General features: G+C 34.0%; 1 protein-coding gene across 16 annotated transcripts in view; it reads left to right on the top strand.

Moving 5' to 3' along the window:
* The window catches only part of PARD3 (par-3 family cell polarity regulator), a 686648-nt gene that overhangs the window by 356569 nt on the left and 304992 nt on the right, over window positions 1–25087 (top strand). For all 16 annotated transcript variants that reach the window (XM_045819999.1, XM_045819993.1, XM_045819992.1 and 13 more), the window contains 5 exons: window positions 1572–1660; window positions 3848–3931; window positions 16280–16405; window positions 17731–18113; window positions 22106–22245. In XM_045819999.1, the coding sequence (XP_045675955.1) occupies window positions 1572–1660; window positions 3848–3931; window positions 16280–16405; window positions 17731–18113; window positions 22106–22245 (822 nt within the window). The remainder of the gene's footprint in view (window positions 1–1571; window positions 1661–3847; window positions 3932–16279; window positions 16406–17730; window positions 18114–22105; window positions 22246–25087) is intronic.

Here is a 25087-nt window from a genome sequence, read left to right as displayed (position 1 = left end):
CTCAAGCAGTAACCAATAGTGTTTTCTTCCTCCTGCCATTGACTTGATTGTATGCAGCATTTGGTGGTTAATATTTTTAAATGTGTTTTCTTATTCCAAAGGCATTTTTACAGTGAAATTGCTCTGTGTACAGAGAAGCACAACAAATAATCGGGTTTTATGCAAGTTTCTAGTAAGTATAGGTTTGGCTAAAAAGTCCATTTAGTTATTTCCATGAAATAAAAGACATTTTTCATTTTTACCAATGACTTTATTGATTTGGATATTTTGAGTATATTGGCTATTTCCTAGGTGGTATAACATTGACTGTTCTCAGTTAACACCTCAGTTTGATAGCTTTCACTTTCAGCTGGTCTACCTGACTGTGGAGCATTGTTCAGGGAGAAATCTCTAGCACAGAACTTTGCAAACCACTTTTGACATGTTGGATCAGTCCCAGCACCTTCTCCATACACTGCACAAATCCTCTTTTGCATTTCAGTTGTGTTTTTACTTTTCTTGAAATAATAAAGCATAATATAGTAAAATGTTGCTAATTTTCTTCCATCTTCAATATTAAAATGACTACATAAAAATTCACCAATTTTGATCTTCTTTTTTTACTGGATGGTGATATCAAAACTGTTACAATACAGTGTAACAGAATTGTTTTGAATGAAGACAACTAAGTGCTACTAGAGCCATCTTACTGGAAAAAACCAAATGAACTTTTTGGCCAGCCCAATATAAAGTAAGGTATATTCTTGGGTGACATTTCATTTGTTTTTATAAATCATTACATTTATTTCACATGGCATCTTTTGGAGTACCAGCATACTCTCCCGATCCAAGTTTGTACCACATGTTATAACATAATTTTTACAAAATACTGCCTTTGTTGAAGGAAGGATTCAAAGGTCGGTGTTGACCATGTCTCTGTGTGTGCCTTCTCCTTACTTGGTCCTTCACTAACAGAAGTAAACTGAAGTGGTTCTTTATAACTGAGATCTTAATGCCTTTGCTCATAACTCGAGTCAATTGGCTCACAGTGACTTTATGTGAAATTTCATAGGATGAAGGATTTGAGTCAAAGATTTTACTTACTGCATACTCATTTTGTCAGGCTGTGTTAGTGGGATTGAGGAACTGACAAACATGATTTTGCAGATTTTGATAGTCATTAAGAATTATAATGGTCTCAACTGTTTACATTAATAAAATTTTTAAGCATGCATCCTTAGTGTTATATATATTAATATAACATTGTAGTAACATGCAAGTACTTCCTAAAATATACACCAAAAAGTGATGTAAAATGATAAGAAAGGTAACATTAAGTAGGAGTTTTAATATTTTCTTATTACTGTGGTATCTTGTTCAACTCTTGGGTGCTAACTCGACTGTGTTGCTTTAAATCACAACTTTTCATATACAGATACCCATCTTATGATTAAAGGTCATCTTCCCTAGGGAAAGACCTAATAATAACATGATCATAGTGTCTGTTAGACTCCACTTTTACCCAGTTTTCTTCCACATTATAGAAAGAAATCTAACACAGAGTGCACTTCTCTTTCTGTTGTACTGTCTAGGATGAGGATGGGGCAGAAGACAGCAGTCGTGTTGAACCTGTTGGACATGCTGACAGTGGTTTGGAGAACACACCCACCTTCTCTCTGGAGTAAGTTACTGATGGCTTTAACTAAATGTGTTGCATACATGCAGCATTACTGACAGCAGCAAGTGTTCCAAAACATACGGCATGCGTGGACTGTTTGTGCTGAGTTAAAAACATGGCTTGCATTGGCTTGTTTTTCAGAGAGCATCTTTCATGTATTGTGTTAATTATTTAATGTAAAAAGAACAGCATGGAAATCCACATATACCTGTTCTGTTTCATGCCTTGCCAAATACTATTACGTTATAATACAAAATAGCATTTGATTGAAAATATTTGTCATGTTTAAAACACTGTAACTGTTTTCAGATTGTATGTCAGTATTTTGGTCATTTGTTTGCTCTCTAAATTTGCTAAATTAAAAAAAATTGTACGTATGCTTATTTTACCTGAAAAATTAGTTGGTAGTATATAAACATTAGCCATTTGATTTGAAAAAATAGAATCTCAAGATATTTGAAAAATTATAGGTTATAGGTTAGGGACCTTGAACATGAATTTAAGTATAAAAGCATAAAGTAAGACTTTATTATCCAAACTGTATGGTTATCTTAAATATTGGCATTTTTAAATGGGAGGGGGTTTTTAGGGAGGGCAGTATTCTAAATTTTATCTTTGACTTTGGGTACAAGTTAAGGGATCTAGGTATTAACATTTGAACTGTTAAGGCTGTCTTCTTTTGATCTTCCAGGGGAAGGCTCTAAGAACTTCCTCAGTGAGACCAGGCACTGGAATCAGATTATGTTTGGATACAGAGTAACCAGTGCTCTCTAAGTGTTTTCTTTTAAGAAATACTTGCCATGTCATAGTTCAAAAGGAGGAAAAGGAAGAATGTATCATAAATGTAATTATTAAAGTAGCCATACTATTCAGTTGACAGCCTAGTCATTACAAATATGTAAATGGTATTAATAGCATCTAAATTAGGATGTTATAAAATTCTACAAAATATGAAAAAATCCATTTAAATACTATTACTTTAATATGGCAAAATTTTAATTTTGTCCTAAATAGTTTATGTGATTACATCTGTGCTCATATTTTCAATTTTGTTTTGAATTGTGTGGTATTCCTATCTTTAATTTTCTTTAGTCCTTCTGTAACTGGGACATTCATAGTATATAGGATAACTTTTGAATTTTATTTAGCAAGTTGAAGAATTGGCATTTTTCATTATATAAAAACTATATTGTGACCTTTGTCAAATCCATTGCTAATCATTTATGGTTGCCTGGGTTGCTTAAACTAAATATCTAATTAACTAATACTATTTCCAAATATTGATTGTTAGGTAGAATACCATTTATATATCTATGCAACACACACACACACGCGCACACACACACACACACACATCTACAGAGAAAGTGAAATCTCATTTAATGGTTTAGAATACTTACATTCTCTAATTTACACCAATTTTTATTAACCTTGGGCTTATTACATTAATAGTAAAGTACTTTAGTTATATTATAGAAGTAAATTCATGTTACTCTATATAAATAGCTTTAACTTTAAAGTTCATTTGCAAACACTTTTATGAAAAAGATTTGGGTTTTAGTGGAAATCTATTGGCTTTGAGAAAGGAATTTCATAACCTGTGCATGCAGTGGTTTAAGAAATGGTGACTTTACATTGTGTGGATGGTGGGAAGTCAGGATGCTGAGTCATGTCTGCACTGTCACCTGTTTATAGGGGCAAAACTTGGACCTTATTCGATTATTGGAAGGGTCAATGATGTGACATATTTAGTAGCTCTTTGTAAATTATAACATGCTCTGTAGCTGCAACACTTTTATTCAGTTAATCCTCGTTGTCCTTGAAGTAGATATTGAGATGGAAAAATTTCAGTGGAAGCCTAGAGATTTGACTTGCAAAATGTGTGCTTGTATCACACAAAAGAGTGTAGTCTGAGAGAAATGGTTCTGTGTCATTTTTAATGTAGTTATTTCTGATGATTGCTCTCCCCCCATGCCATCAGACTAGTGTTCAGGTATGTAGTGTTTACTGTTGCCTTCATCACCACGCTTATATTCCAGAACGTATATGTACACGCATGTGTGCTTGGTGGGGATTTTATTTTGTTTTCTTTTGTTGTTTGTGTGTCTGTTGTGTTTTTGTTTTGTTCTGTTTGAGTTTGGTTTGTTTACAGTCCATGTTCATGCTCCCTCATTCATCATTGTCTCACAGTGACATGGTAAAGCTCGTTCACGTCCCCAACGACGGAGGGCCTCTGGGAATCCATGTAGTGCCTTTCAGTGCTCGAGGCGGCAGGTAACGTATTGCGGAGGTTTTTAATTGAATCATAATGTGGAGTGTTTTATCTTCATTTAAGCTCAGATACAGAGTGGTGTTGATTTAGCATATGCTTAATGGAAACATTTTCATTTGGGGGAAATGCCACTTCATTCATACGTATACATCATAATCACAGAAAGCACTTACACTGATGAAGAAATCGAGCATTCAAATTATACTAATAATTTTATTGTTCATTACATCCTTGCAGACATTTTACTTTGATGATAGATGTTTGAGTTAGAACTCCAGTTGAATTTGCAAAGTTAAGGGAGAGAGATTAAAGCAATTTTCTGGAAAAAAATTATCTGGGTGTCATACGTAATGATTCATTTAGAATTATTTTCTTGTTCAGCTCTTTAATTTTATAAGATGTTTATGATTACATTTGACATTTTAAAAAGTTGAACAAGCTATAGATCTATTTCCTACCCTGTGACCTGTAGCTCCTTCTCTTCAGTCTCTGCGTTCAAATGTCAGCGTTTTGTATCATTCGTTAATATGACTTAATTACTTTATAGACCATACGTCCTTAAAACTTAAAATGGTCTGTAAGTTTCTGTCATTGTGCTGCTTTTCTTCTGTGAAAGAATCGGGTTTTGTTTTAATATTTAATACACTGAAAGACGCATTATAAATCCACTTTGCAGCAAGTGAGCGGTGGCTTATGCTGTGGACGGTGACGTGCATGGCAGCCTCCCCAGCATGTCAGCTGCGCGCAGTTGGCTTGTAGTTTTATCTCGTCATCTTTTGTTTACCCATCTAATGACTATGTGGTGAAACATGTTTATGAACTGTATGGCTTCATATTTGGAATGCTTTTATTTTATTGTTATCACTTTGTTAACATTTTTATTTTAACTTTATTTACACTGGGAGAGGGGACACTGAAAAGTTGCCTTAGAACAGTGACTGAGAACTTAGAATGGTTTGTACTCTGGTCCTGGAGTTACAAGCACCATGTGTTGTGAAAGGCAGATGCAATATCAGTGACAAGCATGTGATTAAATTATCTATTTAGATTTTTAGATGAGTATTTGAATCAGTGTACTCCCTTCCTGGTGTGTCTTCCTACCTGTGGCCAAGTGCAGACTCCATCTCTTTGGTAAAGCATCTACTTTTTGGGTGTCTGGATGCTGAAACTTTGATGTACCTAGAATTCTGCTGGACTGCAAGGTTTGGATGTTGGTGTTGTGTAACATGTGAAATTCACCTTGAATTTGGAGGTGATGTTGTATTTAGAGTTGTAGCTGCTTTCACTTTTTCCCTTCTCTTTTTAAAATTTTAAACTCTGGTGAAGCATTGAAATTTCTTCAAAGAACTTTCAGTTAAACAAGCTTAGTTGTTTTCAGAATCCCTCTTGACTTTATTTCCTTTAAAAATATAATAAATATACAATAAAGATTAAATTAAAAAATTAAAAAAATTTAAAAATATAATTTTAAATGTTCTCAAAAGTTAAATTTTTTTACTTATATGATAAGTAGAAAAATGAGATAAAATACATGGATTAATAGATAAAGGTTAATGCATAGATAAAGACTAATGTCTTTAACTGCCTGTGGACTACAATATATAACTACAATATACAACTCATCACAAATGAGACTTAATTGTTTATGTACCCACTTCGAACTAGTATTTCGATTACAAACATGTTCTTTTCTGTCTTTATTACACATTTCCTACGTCAGTGTGAACATTATTGGGATAAAATAAATTGATGAAGATCCTAAAGCCAAAGGGGAATAAGATAGAACAATAAACCTACTCTAAACTGACTCATTGAAAGCATTTCACAAAATCTACCACAGTTACTGGTTACCATGGTGTTTACTTTGATATACAGAACACATGTAAGTAGGCAAGTATCCCTTTGCAGAACTAGAAATTATTTTTCAGCTAAGTCACTTTTAACTCCTGTTGATCTAACACTCAATGAAGAAAACCTCCAGCAGCTTTCCTCTGTAAGGACAAAGAGATTAATAAAGTCAGATTCTTTATTAACCCTTTGTAGGCATCACCCGTTTTCATATTGGGAAACAGAGCTAATTTTTTCCCAATGCTCGTGTTACATTTTTAAGCTTCCACATGGTCGTGGTAGGTGATGGTTCTTCAGAGGTAGGTTGACAGTGGGAGAGAAGCCCAGGCAGGCTGCTCAGAACTGTAGACATTACAGAACCAGAGATGCTAATCTTCAGGTGCCAGAAGCTACCTTCTCCCTTGTCTTGGGAAATGGCTACAAGTGGGTGCTTCTCATTTAGTTAGATCCCTTTCCCAGCCTTTAGCCTGTGGTAGTGCCTTTGTTAGGTGCTTGGTAACAAAGATGAACAGGACTTAGTCTTTGTCCAGGAACTTACAGTCAAGATGGAGCGATAGCCAAGAAATCACGCTGTAATTATGTGATAAATGTTGATAAAGTCATATCATAGCTACTCTGTGAGCTGATGAAGTGTTGTCAGAATTAGGTAACTGAAGCTGGCTGGTGGGGGAAGAGTAGCTTAAATGTGATGATAGCTTAGAAAGGGAACTACATGCACTCCATGGTGGCTGCAAGCACAAGTTAGGCAAGCATTAAAGCAGAAAGTAAAATTTAGTGGAACTTGTGAAGAAATTGCACATATATCTTAGTGGGAATACAAAAATGCATATTTATGAGATGTAATTGAAATTTCCAATAATAACTTTCCTTTTACAAAATTCCAATCCTACTTGGGCCATCTCAAAGTAATTACAGGCATATATCAGGTCCTTGGATAACATTGTTTCATTTAACATTGTTTAGTTATAATGATGAGATGTGGTGGAAACTTAACACATATTTATATCAGTTAGCCTGTGGTGAAATTGGTTGTGTTATACGTTGTTTTCAACATAGTTCCAGGAACTTACTAATGATGTTAAGTGAGGACTTACTGTATACCTCTATTCGTTGCACTTTGTTTTATTGAGCTTTATGGATGCTGTCTTTCTTACAAATTGAAGGTAAGCCTCTCTACCCACAAAAAGGTTATGACTTGCTGAAGGCTCAGATGAATATTAGCATTTATAATGGTAAAGTATTTTTAATTTATGTACATTTTAAGAATTAATACTATTGCATACTAACTAGACTGCATACAGTTCAGTGAAAACATAACTTTCATACGGGAAACAAAAATTTGTATGGCTCGCTTTCTATTAGGGTATTCACTTTATTGCATTGATTGTAACTGACCCTGCAGTGTATCTGACGTCTGCCTACAGTTTTGTAAGAGTAACACATATGTCAGTGTTGCTTTCTGGTTTAGATTTCAAAGTCAGCAAGTCTTAGGGAAATGCAGATGGGAATTATGAATCATAAATAAAGCAACACAATGCAGAACATCTTGAATATCAAATATAACTCAGGAAAATAGGAAAAATGTGAAGTCAGTGGTAGAGAAAATTTTAAAGCCACTTAGGTCTAATTACGAGCTGAGGTATAATGAAGGGGTTTTTTTTTGTAAAATATTTGCTGGGCCTACTTAAAAAGGCTGTTTTCTAGAGTAGGTTGGGTGGTGTTCCTTGAGTGGGGCATCAGTGATGATTGGCATGTGGTTACTCACCCCCAACCTCTGCTTCATATCTGCAGAAATGGGGACAAATAGATAAATAGAAAGAATGCATGTCTTCCCTTTGATGAGATTTCTCTTTAGCTAGCATCTTGTATGTTACTCAAAAATAAAGTTTATTTGTCCCTATACAGAACTCTTTATTCAGTTTTATTACCTTGAAATCGAGTTGCACTTCATACATATAATTTCATTTCATTTTGATTTAAATGTCCAACATAACTTTCTTACTTAAATCACAAGTGTTACTACTTGCAGAAAGTAAGTAATTGCCATTTCCTAGAGCAGAAACTCCATGGATTTTGTATTTTTTTATAATGGGTTGCCAAAAAGTTAGTTTGTTTTTTTTTCTGTAATATGGCTCTAGTAGTGCTTAGTTGTCTTCAATGTCATTTGAAACAATTTTGTTACATTGTATTATGACAGCTATCATATTGGCACACATTTAAAAAAAATCTAAATTGGTGAATTTTTTGTAGCCATTTTAATATTGAAGACGGGGGAAAATAAGCAACATTTTCAGCATATTATGCTTTATTATTTCAAGAAAGGTAAAAATACAACTGAAATGAAAAAAAAAGGGGCTTTATGCAGTGTATGGAGAAGGTTCTGTGACCAATAGTGTCAAAAGTGGCTTGCGAAGTTTTGTGCTGGAGCTTTCTTGCTGGATGATCAAACGGAGATGTTAATTGAGAATAATCAGTGTTATACCATGTGGGGGATAGCCTTCATATTCAGAATGCCCAAATCCATAAAGTTATTAGTGAAAGTGAAAAATGTGTCTCTTATTTTATGGAAAATTAAACAGACTTTTTGGCCAACCCAATACTTGTGTGACTTGACCCATAGGTATTGCTCCATAAAAGAATGAGTGAACACTGCCTTGCTATATTAGAAATAAATAATAAGGGCAGAGCCTGCCTTGATAGTTAAGGGTTTTTCTGAGGCTTTTGAATCACATAGGAAAAATTATTATGATGCATTCTAACACTAAACATTTAAAAACAGGTTATAAAGTAGTATCCTAAAAATAGGGGCTGGGCTTATGAAATTATAAGATTTTATATTTAGTTTAAAGGGACTTAGATTCAGAATGAGAAATATATATATGAGATCTATGCTGTATGTCAAAAGAACTCTCTGTGCCTGTGCCAGAGGGATTCAGAGGAAGTAGGACTATTGAATACTGGGTGCTATGCAAAACCTTAGTGCAGCAGTGGAACTGGAGAGGTTGTTAGAAAGCACTTTGTGAACGGCTGTGAGACTGAAATCAGTAAATAATGGAGAAATTATTGACGTTTTTCAAGAAATATGATTGTATTATTTTTCAGTAGCCATTTATTTCTCTACTTAGAACCCACAGTGGAGCTTATCTAAAGTGGAGATCATCTAAATCTTTACCTCTGTGATAACAAGTATGGCTGAAGCACATTATTCTTAAAGTATAGTCAGCTTCTCTTGGTCTTACCTATAATGGACATTTCCCATTTATATATTCTTCTTTAAAGTTAAACCTGCCGCCCTGTACTTTTTCTATGCAGATAGTAATTATATGTTTTATTTTATTAAGCGCATTTTAAAAAGATCTAGAATCTACCAGCACCATTCTTGATCTAGTCACACTCTGTCAGGGGTGAGCAAACTCTCTCTAAGGGTAAGGTGGCCAGTGTTTCTGGCAGCATGGGCTGCCTTGTTTCTACTGCAAGTGCTAAATCCTAACCTTGTAGCATGAACCCAACCACACACAACATGTGACCAAATGAGCATGGCTCTGTTTCCATAAAGCTTCATTTATAAAAAAAGTGGTAGGCCTAATTTTGGCTGATGGGCTGTAATTTGCCAGCTCCACTTTAGAGAACCAAACAAATAAAAATGTCTGCCATCATGGAGTTTACATTCTAGTATTATTCATATCTAAAATTTCATCCCTTTTTTTGTATTCATGTTATTGGGGGTTGGGAAAGAGTCCAAAACTTTATATCCACTTACTGGTTAATAAGAAAGTTTCTTTATTGTAGCCACATTTTATTTCCCACCAACACTCCCCCCACCCTAATGCTGAAGAATTTCCAGGAGGAAAGGAAGTAGGAAAAACAACTTCAGTTAACATTTTCTGGTTAGTAATATATACTCACAGAACTCTTTTTCCTAATATCTGATTGCAAATCATGAGATTTAAGGAAAAATCTAGTCTTTAAATAGGAACTAGCCCTCAGTAAGGGGGGTGTGTGTGTGCATATGGCTCTACGAGTTTCTAGCTGCCTGCCCGCTCATGCTGGCAAACGTCTTATTAATTACTTCTTAACTTATCTTTTACGGCTGTACATCATTTGATTTGTCTGATTAATTTTTATCCTGAATGATTTCAACCATTTATCTTCAATTTGATAGGTTAAAGGTCAACACCAAACTTTTTAAATTTCTGTATTACATTGATTTTTCATGACTTTTCTCCCTTGACTGATTTTTTCCATTACTGACTATAAATTCCATCATCCTAGCTGAAAAAAATCACATACCTGAAAGAATATTTTATAATATTCAAGATTTGAGTTGAAATAAAAGCGACCTTATTGGAAAATAGGTATTCGTGTTATCAGATTAATATAGAAAATGATTGAAATATACATGTTTGCTTCCTGTGTCAGATGTGTATGTTGAATAATTTTCCTCTCAAATAAAAACTAAAGTTTTTGTAAAGTTTTTAACTAGCCTGTCTACAAAAGTAGGTAGTAAATATTTTTGGAAGGTCTTTAAGAAGTCCATACTCATTTACTTAAGTATTGAGTCAAAATCTGAACTTGGCATCCCCTCCTAAGATTTCAATGCTCATAGTCATTGTTAGTTACAACTCTTAGTTCATCTAACCTATACTTCATTAGTTTTTGCTCTCTATAGCACATCAAATGTTTCTTTTTTCTTTTTTTTTTTCCAGAATTTCTAGTTAGGAAATACATTACTTCTGTGTGTCAGTCAGTTAGTGACCTAATCACATGCTAAGTTTTCATGTTACTGGCAGAAGGATTGCTAAGAACAGCCCACATTTTGAGGCCAGAGATACCTTTGGATGGAGCTGGGCTCTGTCTTTTTAGTAAGTGTGGCCTGGGCACATTAGCCTCACTCATCCTCAGTCTTAACGTATGAGGGATAAGAGACTCCTCTCACTTTGTGTGGTTTAAACAAGAACATACATGTAATTATAAAATATATATACAACACATTTAGCGTAGTACTTGGCAGTGGCAGCTAATAAGAGTGGTATTTTTCTAATTCACAACCAAACATCAATCTTCTTCCATCACCATATATTTGACACGTCTATCAGATATATCATAGAATTGTACACTTGAAACATATAATCTTATTCACCATTATCACCCCAGTAAATTTAATTTAAAAAGAAAAAGGATGGTTTTCATCTTCCTTTTATCTTCCTGAATGTACCTTAAAATCTCCTTCTTACTGCTTTGCGGTCTGGTTGCCTATGTAGGTTCTGATTAGTGTATTTAATAGCAGAAAATTATCAATTTTCTTTTCTATTCATGACTTTGATATGAGGTTTTACTGTTACATCATAAATTTGAGGATTCCAGTACACACTTGCTTAGTTAGTTGGATGCGTATGTTAATAAATAATACAGCCAATTTGGGTTTTATGGTACTAGCTCAGGTGTTAAGAAAAGCTTTATTTGAGGTTTGTATGTTTCATTTCACTGTAGAGTTTTAAAATTTAATATTACCTTTAAAAGGAAGACATATGCTCTTGAACTTTGAGCACTCAATTTTAACTTATTTGCCCACTTTAGTAAAAAACAATTTATCTTTACTCAGTCAGTTCTCTTTTGTCTGAAAGCTTTCACCTGTACATTTCAGCTGCAGACTTGCTTGTCCCAATAAAGGACCATAATAAATGAACATGTTCTGAAGAGAAAAGTTTATTTTGCTTCTTTAAATCTAGTAGTATGATGCCTGTCATTTCTGCCCTAATCTAAAGAAAGTCATTATTTTTGTTTACTTTTTTTTGGTTTGTTTCATCTTAGCCATTAAAGCTTTAAAAAAATCAAGATTTTATTTTAACCTGGAATTCCTTTAAATTTTTTTCTGGTCGTGTTGCCTGAGTCTGTGGCTGTGGGTCTCAGGGATAAGCCATAGGTCATTGCGAACCCCTCATGTTTCGTATTCAGTGAGGTGAGAAGGTCTGGTTGACGGGGTCCACTCCATCTAGCTCTCCTCTGACTTCACATCAGTTGAGGTTTTTATACTGTGTCAGTTTTTATCAAGATGAATTGTAATCATTTTCATACAGCTGGATGGCAGTTGTGGAAATCTCTATTATCAAAGCAAAACTCAGACTTGCTTAGCCAATTTAGATGTCATTAAAACATTTGTTATTTATTTTCAGTTTTATCATTGGTTGTACTTTATATTTAGAATTGAAAATGTTAACATGTGTGACTAAGTTTGTTTCAATTAAGTGTATAATTAGGCTAATGAACCTTGTAAAAACATAGTGGTACACTCCTTAATATAATCTAAGAGGTTAAATTTCTAATTATGCATCCAAAATCACGTGCAAATATGTAGTATTTCAGTGGCTTGGTTTCTGTGAGTCTATCCTTATATTCCTATTTTGGCAGTTTCTTTTTTGTAAGAAACATGATTCAGAAGGCATGAGGAAAGGCTTAAAATAAGTATGTGTATTTGCATTTTTTAGGAAAGTTACTCAGAAGTGAGATTTGTACATGGTGGGTACAGTATTCCTACCTCCATTTCCAATTTTGAAAAAGGTATAGGAAACAGTAGAATAGCAGTATGTTTGAGATGTTTCAGATTTACAAGAAAAATTATTTGTTTGCTCAAAAAGCATACCTGCCATGGCAGGTTTACATTAGACTCATGGGGGTGGGGTCAGGGAGATTGTGTTCCACATACCTCAAAATCCCTGGGACACATCCTCTCAGGTCTGCTGGGCTGCAGTAGTCAGTGCACCAAGTCTTCTCCCCTGTGCACGACAGTACAGCCCACCAGGGTGGCGGGTTCTGATCCTGGGCTGTTTCCCCCAGCAGAGCTCACCCAGCTCCTCTTTTCCCTCTGCCCTGCTATCTATCTATTTTCTATCTATCTATCTATCTATCTATCTATCTATCTATCTATCTATCTATCTATCATCTATCTATTATTGTTACGGAGTGGTTTCTTCTGATGGAAAATGGTTGCTTCTAATAAGGAATTCTGGTACTTGCCAAGGTGAAAAACTATTGTGTATTCTAGCACATTGACTTGCTGAAATGTTTTGAGGTTCAGTAGCTTCAATTATTCTCTCCTAAAAGTGTGACAAGGGACCACAGCACCGTAGGTAGTCAGCTCTTTATGACTTCAGAACAAGTTCTGGTTGCGGGTTGAATTTGTAAAATACTAACCTTAATTGTTCTTAATTATGTATACTGTTTGAGATGCCTTTAAAATTAATGTGGGAGGTATGGAACTATGTCTGCTTGCACACACATCTTCCAGGAAGATGAAAGAATCTGTTATTACTTCCTGTTGATTTCCCTTCAGAGGGTACTTTTCATTCCCAGTCCAGCTGTTATCAGTTCAATTTTCTTGTGAAGTTTTTTTGATAGTCCATTCCTATTCCTTTTGTAATCATTTTCACCTAGTGAAGCAAATGAGATAATTTTGCAGATTATTCTACTTTTCTTTTAAATTAATCCATTCTTTTTGAGAGAATGATTCTAATAGTGTGGTCATGTACTTAGAAATCAGCAGGCTACTAACCTCTTAATTCAATCTGTTCATTGATTCCCTGATCACTTGCCCTGTCACTCAGGGTGAAATTCTTCCTCTTCTTCCCCTCTCCACCCCCATCCCCCACCTAGTGCTGAGAAATAGGATTCTGAGATTTTTGTGACTATTTTAACAACGTTGGATTCTAAAAGCCACATTTAATAAGCCTGTGTTATATTTTATATAAGTGTGATAGTTTATTTATTTGTGATTTGTAGCATTTTTTACTATGTTAGGATGATTGATGCATTTGGCCATTTACGAGGGCTTATTCAGAAAGATAAGCCATTCATTCAGTAAATGTAGCATGTCATTTTTTTGTTGTTGTTTTTAAACTTTGGATCATCACTCTAGAGTGATTTCTAGGAAGGAAAGGTAAATTTAAAAAGTAAAGTAATTCTCTGAAAAATATTGGTGCCTCTTGTAGGGTTAAATTTCAGATTTCTAAGTTATATTAACTGTCATAAATACTGCTATCAGGGATAAATTTATAAATTTAAATGAGCAGTGTTAGTTAACTGCTAAGTAATTTCTATTAAAGATAGTCTATTTTTTTTCTAAAGACATTCTGTGGATTCTTTAGAATACACAAAATATTTCAGAATACATAAAAACATAATTATTACTCACTTTAGGTTGCAGAAGAGTTGTAACTATGATTCCACCAATTATAAAAAGTAACTGAGTGACTCCTGGCAGCATGCATTTGTCCTGCAGGGACTGTGTGCAGGCACTTTTACAAGGGTGGTCCTGGCCTGTCTTAGCCGCTGATAGCACTGGTGTGGCAGCACATGTGTGGTTATGTCCCAGGTGCCTGTGAGTGGCTCAGTCGTCTTTTTCTTTTATAGTAAAGTGGCTTCTGCTTATTCCACTATTATCAGTAACTGTGACTTAATTTGTTTTCTCAAATTATTTTGTTTCATTCAACAGAATCATAGATATATCTTAATTCGATTCCCCTGATAGGTCACTGTTCAGTTGTGCATAGAAACAATAGAGAAGCATAGGGAGGGAGATTGTGGGCATGGTGACATTTAACAGCACTGGCATTATTGGTGTGACCTATTAAGAAATTTCTTTCTTCCAAATCCAGACTCAGACAGTTAACCTGCTCATGCAGCTGTGTCAGTATATGTTATTCTTACCTTGAGCTCAAAGAATTCTTATATTTATTTAGTTCTAACATATGGCAGTAAGTAACTAAAAATCACTTACACACTATTGTTTTCATCAGTCACAAAATTTTTTAGATTCTTACACTAGTAGATGGTAATCCTGAAATGGGAAAATTACAAAAGGCAATTTAAATATTATATTCTCTTATTATTCTTGCAAGTTGGTAGCCTTAGCCCTAGTAAAACAAAATACCTCCTTATTATATTTAATAATGAACATTAGAATGAAATTAAATGACTGGTCTGTAAACATTCATGAAAGAAACAATATTAAATGGCAGTGTAAGTGAAAAAGGACCATTGTTGCAGTTCAGTTTATGTCCATTCAATTGTGTGTTTGGTATAAACGGCAGCTCCATGAAAAAAAGGATCTGAGTCCCAATTGCATTTCACTTGTATTCTATTTTGCAGAAAGCTAATTAGAAATGAGAGTAATTTGCCTTAGCTACACTCAGTTATCCATTCATCCCATTGTCATTTATCAAGAACCTCCTACTAGCTAAGTGCTTGAGCGTATATTGTTGAATCCCATCTTCTCTATCTTCCAGGAGCTTACCGAGCAATAGTAGAGATAAGGTGTGTCTATCAGTAACAATAAGAGAAGAGTCAGATACATGGCCACAGAACAGATAACATTACTGTAAAAGAAAAAACTCTTTGGGTATATGTCTACTAGAAAGCATATATAGGGTACTGCAAAGGAAAATATTTATAGGCTACTGTAAATGATTGTGTCTTCAACTTTAATTTATGCAAGTTTCTAAATTATAGTATCAATATGGACATTTTTTTCTCTAAATGTTAGGATTATTAAAGGGAATACAAACTTTGGACAGGCCAAAATAAGCTCATAAAAATTTCAGCATGATTGTGATACAAAATATGTACTAACGATCCAGTAAATCACAGCATTAGAACTTGGGAAAGATTCCCATTCTTTATACTGTGATCATAGAAAGTTTTTGGTGTTTGTTCTGAGAGATGTATAATGTCCTTCCTGTCAGTCAAATAGTGTTCTAGACCAAGTATGCTAGTAATTTTTATTTTTCTCTCCTCCATATTGGTCTCTACACATTCATTCAGGCTTTTCTTTCAGTCTGACGTTTGAGTATAGTTAAAGAGATGAATGTATGGCATTATTTGAATTTGTTATTGGTTTTCTTCTAGTTTTCTTAAAATGGGAATAATGGCAACAAAGTACTTACTTTAGGGAGATGAAACAAGTTCTGAAATTCAGAATATTAGGCACTATCAAATTCAGATGCCAAGAATGGTGCCTTTTCTATTTTCAAATCTTTCCTATTTTGCTTCTCAAATGTACATTGTGCTGAGGTAGTCTTTTCTCCTCACCTTTTCTTCCCTGGTAAGATGAAGGTTGCCATCAGCCGTGTACCAACTAGCTGAAGGCAGAAACCTGCCAGACCTGTGCACAGGTACAGGCTCGTCCCACACTGTAATAGCCACCAAACCATCAGGTGAGCTCTGTGTGAAAGCATTTTTCAGCATACAGAAAAGTATATGGTTTGTTTCAGAAACATAATACTGACAAGCCAGAAATGATTTGTTGCATTATTTGAAAGGATTCCTTTTACACACCATTTATACTGTTTTAGTTTTTCTGTTACATTATTTTTAAAATGTATAAGTAGCAATTTAATATACCCCTGTATTAGGAAGTCTTTATAAATACTGCATAGCATTAAAGCAGTGGGGCATTGCACACTGTAGAAATAATGCATGTGTAATGATTTGCATTCTTACTGTTCCAGAACCCTGGGGTTATTAGTGAAACGATTGGAGAAAGGTGGGAAAGCTGAACAAGAAAACCTCTTTCATGAGAATGATTGCATCGTCAGGATTAATGACGGCGACCTCCGAAACCGAAGATTTGAACAGTAAGTGCATGCTGGTTGCACTGATGACCATCCTCCTGTAGGCATGATGGAGAGCAGTGGTTGAAATGCTTTCCCCAACATGTCTGTGGTCTCTGTCTTTGTCCTGGAGAGGAGTATTTTCTATCATTATGTAGCTTTTAAACATTTAATCAAACTCTGGGTAGTTACTACCATTAGACTGTATTGTAAAATGCCCTCTGACTAGTGGTGTCCTTTTTAAAATATTAGGGGCCCAATTTAGGCTTTTCAATTTTGCTACTTCCTCACCTTTTGGAAAATTCACCAGGGTACTATTTGTATTATATTTTAACTCACATTTTCTGCTTTGTCTCACATAATGTCTCAGTACAAATAAGCAGACAAAGCTTCTTTGAATCAGTGTTATGGTCTGCTTAGATTTTCCTTATCCCGATTTAGGTGTCCTTACGCAATTAAAAAGATAAAGTTATCCGGTTCTTATAAAGCAAGGCAAGCCCTGACTGGTGTGGTTCAGTTGGATGTCATCCTGCAAAATGAAAGGTTGCCACTTTTATTCTTGGTCAGAGCACACGTCTGGGTTGCAGGTTCAGTCTCCAGTATGAGAGGCAACTGATTGATGTTTCTCTCTCACATTGACAACGTTGTTCTCTCTCTCTCTCTTCCTCCCTTTTCTGCCTCCAAAACTAAATAAAATCTTTAAAAAAAATTAAACAAGACAAGAGTGAACAGAAATCATAAGGTTTGGGGAACCAGCATGAGACAGAGCAGCTTCCCAGGCTGACATGGAGTAGCACCAGGCCAGCAACACCTAACATTCTTTGTCATGGAGGCTGTACTGGTGTTCTTAGGATATTTGCACACACAGACGTGAATTAATTTTGCAGATACATAATGTGCTTTCTATTTTTTTTCTGTATATTTCTAACTATTTCCTTAAAAACTCAAATGGGTCCCCTGTAAAGAAATATTTTATGATTTTTAAAAGCGGTATTGGGTGATGTAGAGAGGTGATTATATTTAATTTCTGTTAATATTGAAATTATAATATCATCATTGTACTTAAAACTATTATTTAATTATTTATAGTTCAGAGCACAGTATTTTACCCATAGTAGTAATTCTGTTATTTTTGCTTAGAGAATAAGAAATTTATGTTTGGAGAAACAGCTATGTTTCTATCAGAGCTTGCAAACTTGATTGATAAATGGGATATCAGAATGTTGTTTTTCAGTTTTAACAAAGTGTGTCATTTCTTGTTGCTTAATTAGTATACTTAATTAAGTTCATAATATCTTCTAATCTGCCAGTCTTAATTTGCTAATTTTCTATTCATTTCTCAAACCTAGAGCACAACATATGTTTCGCCAAGCCATGCGCACACCTATCATTTGGTTCCACGTGGTGCCTGCAGCAAATAAAGAGCAATATGAACAACTCTCCCAAAGTGAGAAGAACAATTACTATTCAAGCCGCTTCAGCCCTGACAGCCAGTATATTGATAACAGGAGTGTGAACAATGCAGGGCTTCAGGCACTACAGAGAGTGCCCAAACTGACCCCCCAGGCTGAGCAGATGGACTCGCACCCACGACTACCTCAGAGCTCACAGCCCTCAGGAAAACCACCGGCAGCTCCAGCCCCAGCACCACAAAGTGTGTTTAGTACAAGTGTAAGCAGTGGTTATAACACCAAAAAAATAGGCAAGAGGCTGAATATCCAGCTTAAGAAAGGTAAAACCTATCTTATCTTTGTTTGATGGGTTTTATTCTAAAACTCCACCAGCTAAACCAAAGCATCAAAGTTTTATCCCTTTATGTGAAAGAAGTGATATGACTAAAAAAAAAAAAGTATTTAAAATGTATTTTTATGCTTTTCTGATTCATTTTGCTACATAAAAATTCAAATGTTTGGACATTAAGGCTTTAAAACATAAATTTATGTGAAGAAGGTAGCAATTACTACTGCAGCAAAATTTTTAAGTGAAGGGAAATGATTTCAGGATGTCACATTCAAACTCAAGAGTAAGAGTTTGACTGTTTTGATCACCCCACCTGATGAGGACTTTGGAGAGGTCCTCCATGTCAACCTCACCATTTTGGTGACAGTTCCTTTGACATTGTCAGTGGCCCGTAGAATGAGGAGAAGCTAGGCCATTGTTCCAGAATATAACATTGCCTCCCTTTCTTAAGGTGACGGGGGAATTAATCATTGACCTTGCTAACCCTTTATTACATATACTTTATATCAGCTTATTTCTTTAAGTGTCCCTGCCCTCTAGGCCATGGATCCTTGTGTACGGGAAGCAGCACACTGTCACATTTTGGCCTCCCCCATGACTCAGAGCAGATGCTACACTTGGTTTTCTGATTTCCAGTCGCTGTCCTCTCCAGGCATTGAGATACACTTTTTGCTATCCATCATCTGTTTTAGCTGATCATTTTGATCTGTTTTTAAATTGTATCTTTCAAAATGGTGTCATTATACAAATATTTCTTTTTTTATGACTTCAGCCAGTTTCTGCAGTTAGATGGAAATGAACCCAAGAGAGGTTGACTGATTTCCTCATGTCCCCTGGCTGCTTCTGGTACTAGTTTCCTACTAGCACATTCCATAGCTTGACATTTAGATCATTTTTCTTTCCATTTGGTGTAGGGTTTACAAGCTTGTAAACTTTGAGATTCCTATTTCCTTTCCAAATAATGTTCTTTTGTTGAACTTTACGTGAACCACAAATGCCATATTTCTGGTTACTGGTTTTTTAAGCTCCAAATACTTGGTTGACATGATCAGGAACTGACAGCTTTACTCCACTTTTGAAACCTCTTACACACACACAGTCGTATCAGCATAAACCCCTTTTAGCTCTGTTAATTCCTAAACAAGAAATAGCAGATCCTCTTTCTTTCTTTGTCTCTACTCAAATGACAGGCCCTAGTTTTTAAGCAAAAACTTATCCAGCAGCACAAATAGAGTTGTATAAAAGATAAAATTCTGCTTGGGATCTCTCAACAAAGAAGAAATATTTTACTTGACCATTGTCATAAAGATACTAGTTCATAAATATCTTTGCCTTTTTACACTAAGATAGGCATATTTATTCAGTTAATTGCAGTTTTTGACACCATTCTATTTTAGCAACTTATAACATGAACTTTTTAAATAGTGAATTTTTATTTGCCATTAAAAGAATAATTTTAAAATAAACTTTTATTTTAATAGCATTTTAAAAGATATGATTATATTTTATACTAGCTAATTTAGAAAGAATATGCTCAATTAAAATAAGAAAATTACAACCAATGATTTTCTTTAAAACATTCTCCTGATATTGAGTAATCTAAATGTTATAGAGCTTCACAGATCTATCTTGATTATAATTTACTAACTGTAAGAATGTATGACAAAAGGCAGAAATTGCTTGTGTATTCCTGCCAATAACAAATATTTTACATAAAAATAGTTTACTATAAATAACAGTGAAGACTGTTGATTGTCTTTGGTTAGTACTAAATACAGTTATTAAATAGTGATTGTATGAGAATTGAACAATCTTTCATTATAGTTAACGGGTAATGTTTTTACCAATTATGTTACATTTAACATTTTTAATGAAGTACATCAAAAACATAGGACATGACGATGTTAAATTTTAAATTCAGTTCAAAGTGACTCAACATGCTTTGACAGAACTGAGGTCAATTTCAAGGACTTGAAAAAGAGAGGCTTGGTTGGTTAGAGCATCATCCAGATATGCCAAGGTTGCAGGTTTCATCCCTGATCAGGGCACATAGAAGAACCAAGTAGTGAGTGGTAAATGCATAAATAGGTGGCACTACAAATAGATGTTTTTCTCTCTGTCTCTCATCCTTTCTCTCTAAAATTGGTGAATTAAAAAATTATATAAAGAGAGAGAAGTCATCATTATAATGATTCTTAGGCATAATTTTGAAACTATGTCAATAGCATAGCCCCTATGTAGTTGCTTCCATAGTTATGATTTTGTGATATTTATTGCCATTTTGGGATTCTCAAATGCCCTACTCTTTTATAGAAATTAGCTTTTTAATAAAGTGAGAGGAAAAGATCAGTAATTTTTATCAGTCAGTGGAAAATATTTAGTTGGCTTTGCTAAATGAAATTTGATATCTATGTATCTTTCTTTTAAAGGTCATTGCCTGAACTTTTAGCTTACATGTTTAAGGGTTATTGTTGAAATTTTAGTAGTATTAAGATTCAGTCAGTCTTTGTAGTTGATACAAATTAATATTGTAAAAGGAGGATAATTTAGAATTCTTTCTTAATAAATGTTATTAAAAGTCATTAGAGTTTCATGAAAGCACAGAGACATATGGAAAAGTCCCAGCAGAATAATTAGGAAAATTTCATATATCATTCAAGTCTTCACAGAAGACTTAAAAAATTAACAGTCCAGGCATATTTAAGTGACTTCATATTTGCAGCAAAAGAATGTTTTGTTTGAACTGAAAATATTTATAGCTATAATTATTATTTTCTTCACTTCTACTTTGTTTCTTCTTTAACACAATTTTTCATTTATATTTATTTGCCCATATATGTTTGTTTACTTGTAGAACATGTGCTCTTGCTTATAGTTTTGTGTTTAGCATAGTATTCATTTGATGGCTGCATCAAATGAATAAGTTCTATGCATTTTGCACCTCTATACATCTTTTTATTCATCCTGTAATGAGCAAATATTTGTCCTAATACCATTTTAACCTAAATGGAACCTATTGTATCTTAAGTGCCATTTTAAAAAGCTTTAATAGAAATTAATCATTAGTAGACATGCTATAAAAATTCTCTGATACATTGGAAATTATCTTCCCATTTTTTCTTGGCTCATTTTGGCCTATTGTGTGTCGGTTCAGTGACATATATTCTTTTTCTACACTTTACTGAGCTTGTACGAGTATCTGTCAAGAAAGCTGACAAAGAACTTAGCATTTGAAAAATGCAAACCAGCTCAGTGTTTTAAATACCTCATTAAGTTCAGTACCTTTAAATATGATACGATGATTCTTAGACTTGGTGGCTATGATCTGTGATGGGCTCTTCACTAGGTATTTTGCCTTTTTTTTTTTTTGGTCATGGTCAGATTTAGGTGAGTTAGAAGAGAAGTAGGCAAATATAATAGGTTTTATCCCATTAGTAAATTGTGTGCTAATTATAATTTGGGGAGATTCTGTTATCTATCTCTAGAAAACTTTTTCTTTATTAATTTTTTTCATCTCCCTGAACATTTCTCTTCCCTTTCACTTCCTACCTGTCAAATTTGGATACCATTATTCCACAAAAATATTTGCTATTTGAGGTACTGTGGGTTTTAACAGAAGTTTTTTGTTTTGTCTTTTTGTCATAGAGAAGTTAAGTTTATTTTCATAATCAAACGTTTAGACCAATTTAAAAACTTTAGTATCTATATTTGTGTATCTGTATATTATCTTTCACCAGTTTTTAGGCAGATTACAATTGCTTTGTAAAACAATGAATTTTGCTATGTAAACCATTTAAACCTTTCAGAATTTGGTCTATTTTGAAAAATCTGTTACAACTTTTAAAGCATTAGAAGAAATGTAGGAAAGTTACAAAATGTCAGGGAATATTGGTATAAAGAATAATAACAGATCCTTTATGTATACTATGCCTGTAAACTTCAAGACATCTCATTTTATTTATTTTTTTCCTGCTATATACTTAGGTACAGAAGGTTTGGGATTCAGCATCACTTCCAGAGATGTAACAATAGGTGGCTCAGCTCCAATTTATGTGAAAAACATCCTCCCCAGAGGGGCTGCCATCCAAGACGGCCGGCTTAAGGCCGGAGATCGACTCATAGAAGTGAGTGGCTTCTCTAAGTCAAGTGTCCCATAATTCTTGAAATATGTGTTAAAAAGTATTGTTATGAAATATGAAACATTTTAGCAGAAATATGCATCATAAGATAATATTTTTGCTTTTTAAAATTTTTTATTACTTTTTAAATTCTTATTTATGCTGTTATAGTTGTCCCAATTTTTCCTCCTTTGTCCTCCTCTGCTCAGCCCAACCCCTGCCCCTACGGTCAGTCCCCACACCATTGTCCAAGTCCATGGATGAGAAATACCTTTTTTGTTTGGTATACTGAAAATTTTAGTCACTCAAGCATTTGATTTATGAGGTACCATAACATTTTGTCATTATATAAGTACAATGTGTATCTATTAGGTTATGTTTTTAGATGGCTTTAAATTTATGTCTGGTAATACAGAAATGCTGTCTATTTTGTATTCAGAACAGAGACAAATGAAGTAAGTGAACCAGTGTGTCTTAATGAGAGGAACAATGAAATGTTCAAATGAAGGCATAGAAAATGAATTGAGACATAAAAATCAAATATCGGGGGGAAAAAGAGTTTTTCAAAAGTTCCTTTTTGTACCTCATGAGTTTCAGTTCATTGGTCTGTGAAAATGTCTTTGACATACATAAATATACAAAATTTATGTTTGTGTGAATGTGCATATGGAAATGGAAGAAATATTGAGTAAAAGTATAGTTTATCAGTCATTTTTTCTTAGTGTTTTCTACAGAAAACATAGTTGATATTGTGTTTCCTAATTATTAACTAGTTAACCTAAATTTTTATGGCATTGCCCTTTTTTCATTACTTGTATTTTCCTGTGTAGTTTTGAACTCTACAGGTTAAGCTCACCTAAAGATTTCTTGAAAAGTAATGGAGCAAAGGAATAAATTCTGGACTTTTTCATGGTCTCATTTTGGGATTATATTACATAGATTGTGCTTCTTTTTTCTTCTTCACATGACACCATTTTTTAAATGAACACTGATATAGGAGGCTAAATGATAGAAAAAGTTAAGGTGTTTCTGAAGTGGGCCACTTTTCCTAGGGGTACACATTGTGTACAGTTCACCCTTGAACAGCGCTGACTACTGTACAGTCAAATCTGAGTATAGCTTTGACTCCCCGTAACCTTGCCTACTAATAGCCTACTGTTGATCACAAGCCCTAATAACATAAACAGTTGTCTAACACATATTTCATGTTGTATGTATTATGTACTGTATTCTTACAATAAAGTAAGCTGGACAAAAAATGTTATGAAAATCATAAGGATTTGAAAACACATTTACAATACTGTACTAATTTATTGAAAAAATATCAGTGTAAGTGGACTTGTGCTTTAAACCTAGTCATTCAAGGGTCAACAGTAGTAGTATTTCAAGTTTGTATTTGTTGCTTGTTTTATTTAGTGAGTCTCAGTTGGGGCTTGAATCTTTGCCTCTAAGTTCAAAAACAAAACAGAAAACCTGTCCTTTTGTCCCAGATGTCCTTCTCTCCCTGAATTTACCCCAACTCCCCACATTCTTTCTTTCTACAGGTTTTTACTTTATTTTTAATTTGCTCTTTCATCACAAAATTGCTTTTCTTTTCAACACATCCTAAAGACTTTTTTTTAAGCAATGGGAGTAGCCTGAGGCCTGTATTTGTTCAGTTAGATTTTATTTTCTACAGCTATTAAGCTTTCTCTTAAAACTGAAACTACATTTCACATGTTTTAAATGTAATCACTAGCATCTATACGTGTATCTATTCAATGTTGGTAGTTCTGTGGGCTATTTTTTATGAGTGTCTGGATATCTGAAAGCATATAGAAAAAATATCAAGATGTTTTTATTATTTAGAATTTTTTTGCTTTTTTAAACTCTTTTATTACTTGCCTATTTTCTGAAATCACTTTATATTGGTATATTGAGTTATAGAAAATGGTTTTTAATATGGGGGAAGATTTTAAAATATTCTAACTACAGGAAGATTTTGATATTATAATTTAAATAATGTACTTAATTGCCTTGGACAAAAATGTTATTTTTGTCTAAAAAAATATGGTAGACTACTTTTTAAAAGTAAATTCTCTTCTTATTTCTGTTAAATATGTAGTGTTTTCTGGTAATGTTGTTATACTTCATACAAAATAAAAATGATGAATTTGGTTGTTTCAAATCTCTATTTTGGTAGAATTTTCTTAAAACATTGAAAAATATTAAGGTGAGACATTGCTATTCCTCAGAAATATTATGATTATTTTAGAGATTCTTCTTTAATGTTAGCCTTTCAGGGATTTAAAAGATTATCTTAATTTTTCTTTCTTTGTTTTGATTTTATTTTTAATAGGTTATTTTTAATTTTATTTCTTTCCATTTACCATTTATCATCCTTATACCCGCTTCCAGTCCCTCTTCCCCCACAGTCACCACACTGTTGTCTGTGTCCATGAGTTCTTTTTCTTTTTTGCTTGATCTGCCACCCATCATCTGCCCCCCGCCCCCACAAAAAATGGTTATCTTTATAAGTTTTGGTAAAATTTCATTGAAAGTTAAAATATACCAAAATATTTTTAGTTGTTTTTTCTACCCACTGCAAAAGCCACAACCTTTTGTTTGGGGGTAAGAAAACCTATGCTGTAGAAGGCCATCAAAACATCTTACTTGAGAGCCAGGAAGTTTTGTATTAACTTGACATTTGAGATATATTTGTTTATTACTTGTTACTTGTTAATGCTCTGGTGGCTGTAGCTTTTGGTTTATTAATAAGCACTAAAAGATTTACTACTTCCTGTCTCATTTCTAGATACCTGGTCTGCATTTCTTTATTAACCACAAAAGCCTGGTGATTACCAGATCC

Source organism: Phyllostomus hastatus, unplaced genomic scaffold, assembly GCF_019186645.2.
Source record: "Phyllostomus hastatus isolate PE091 unplaced genomic scaffold, TTU_PhHast_1.1 phas_scaffold_39, whole genome shotgun sequence".
In the NCBI taxonomy this organism is placed as follows: Eukaryota; Metazoa; Chordata; class Mammalia; order Chiroptera; family Phyllostomidae; genus Phyllostomus; species Phyllostomus hastatus.
Note: the sequence above shows the minus strand (reverse complement) of the source record. Positions and strands in the feature narration are given on the sequence as shown.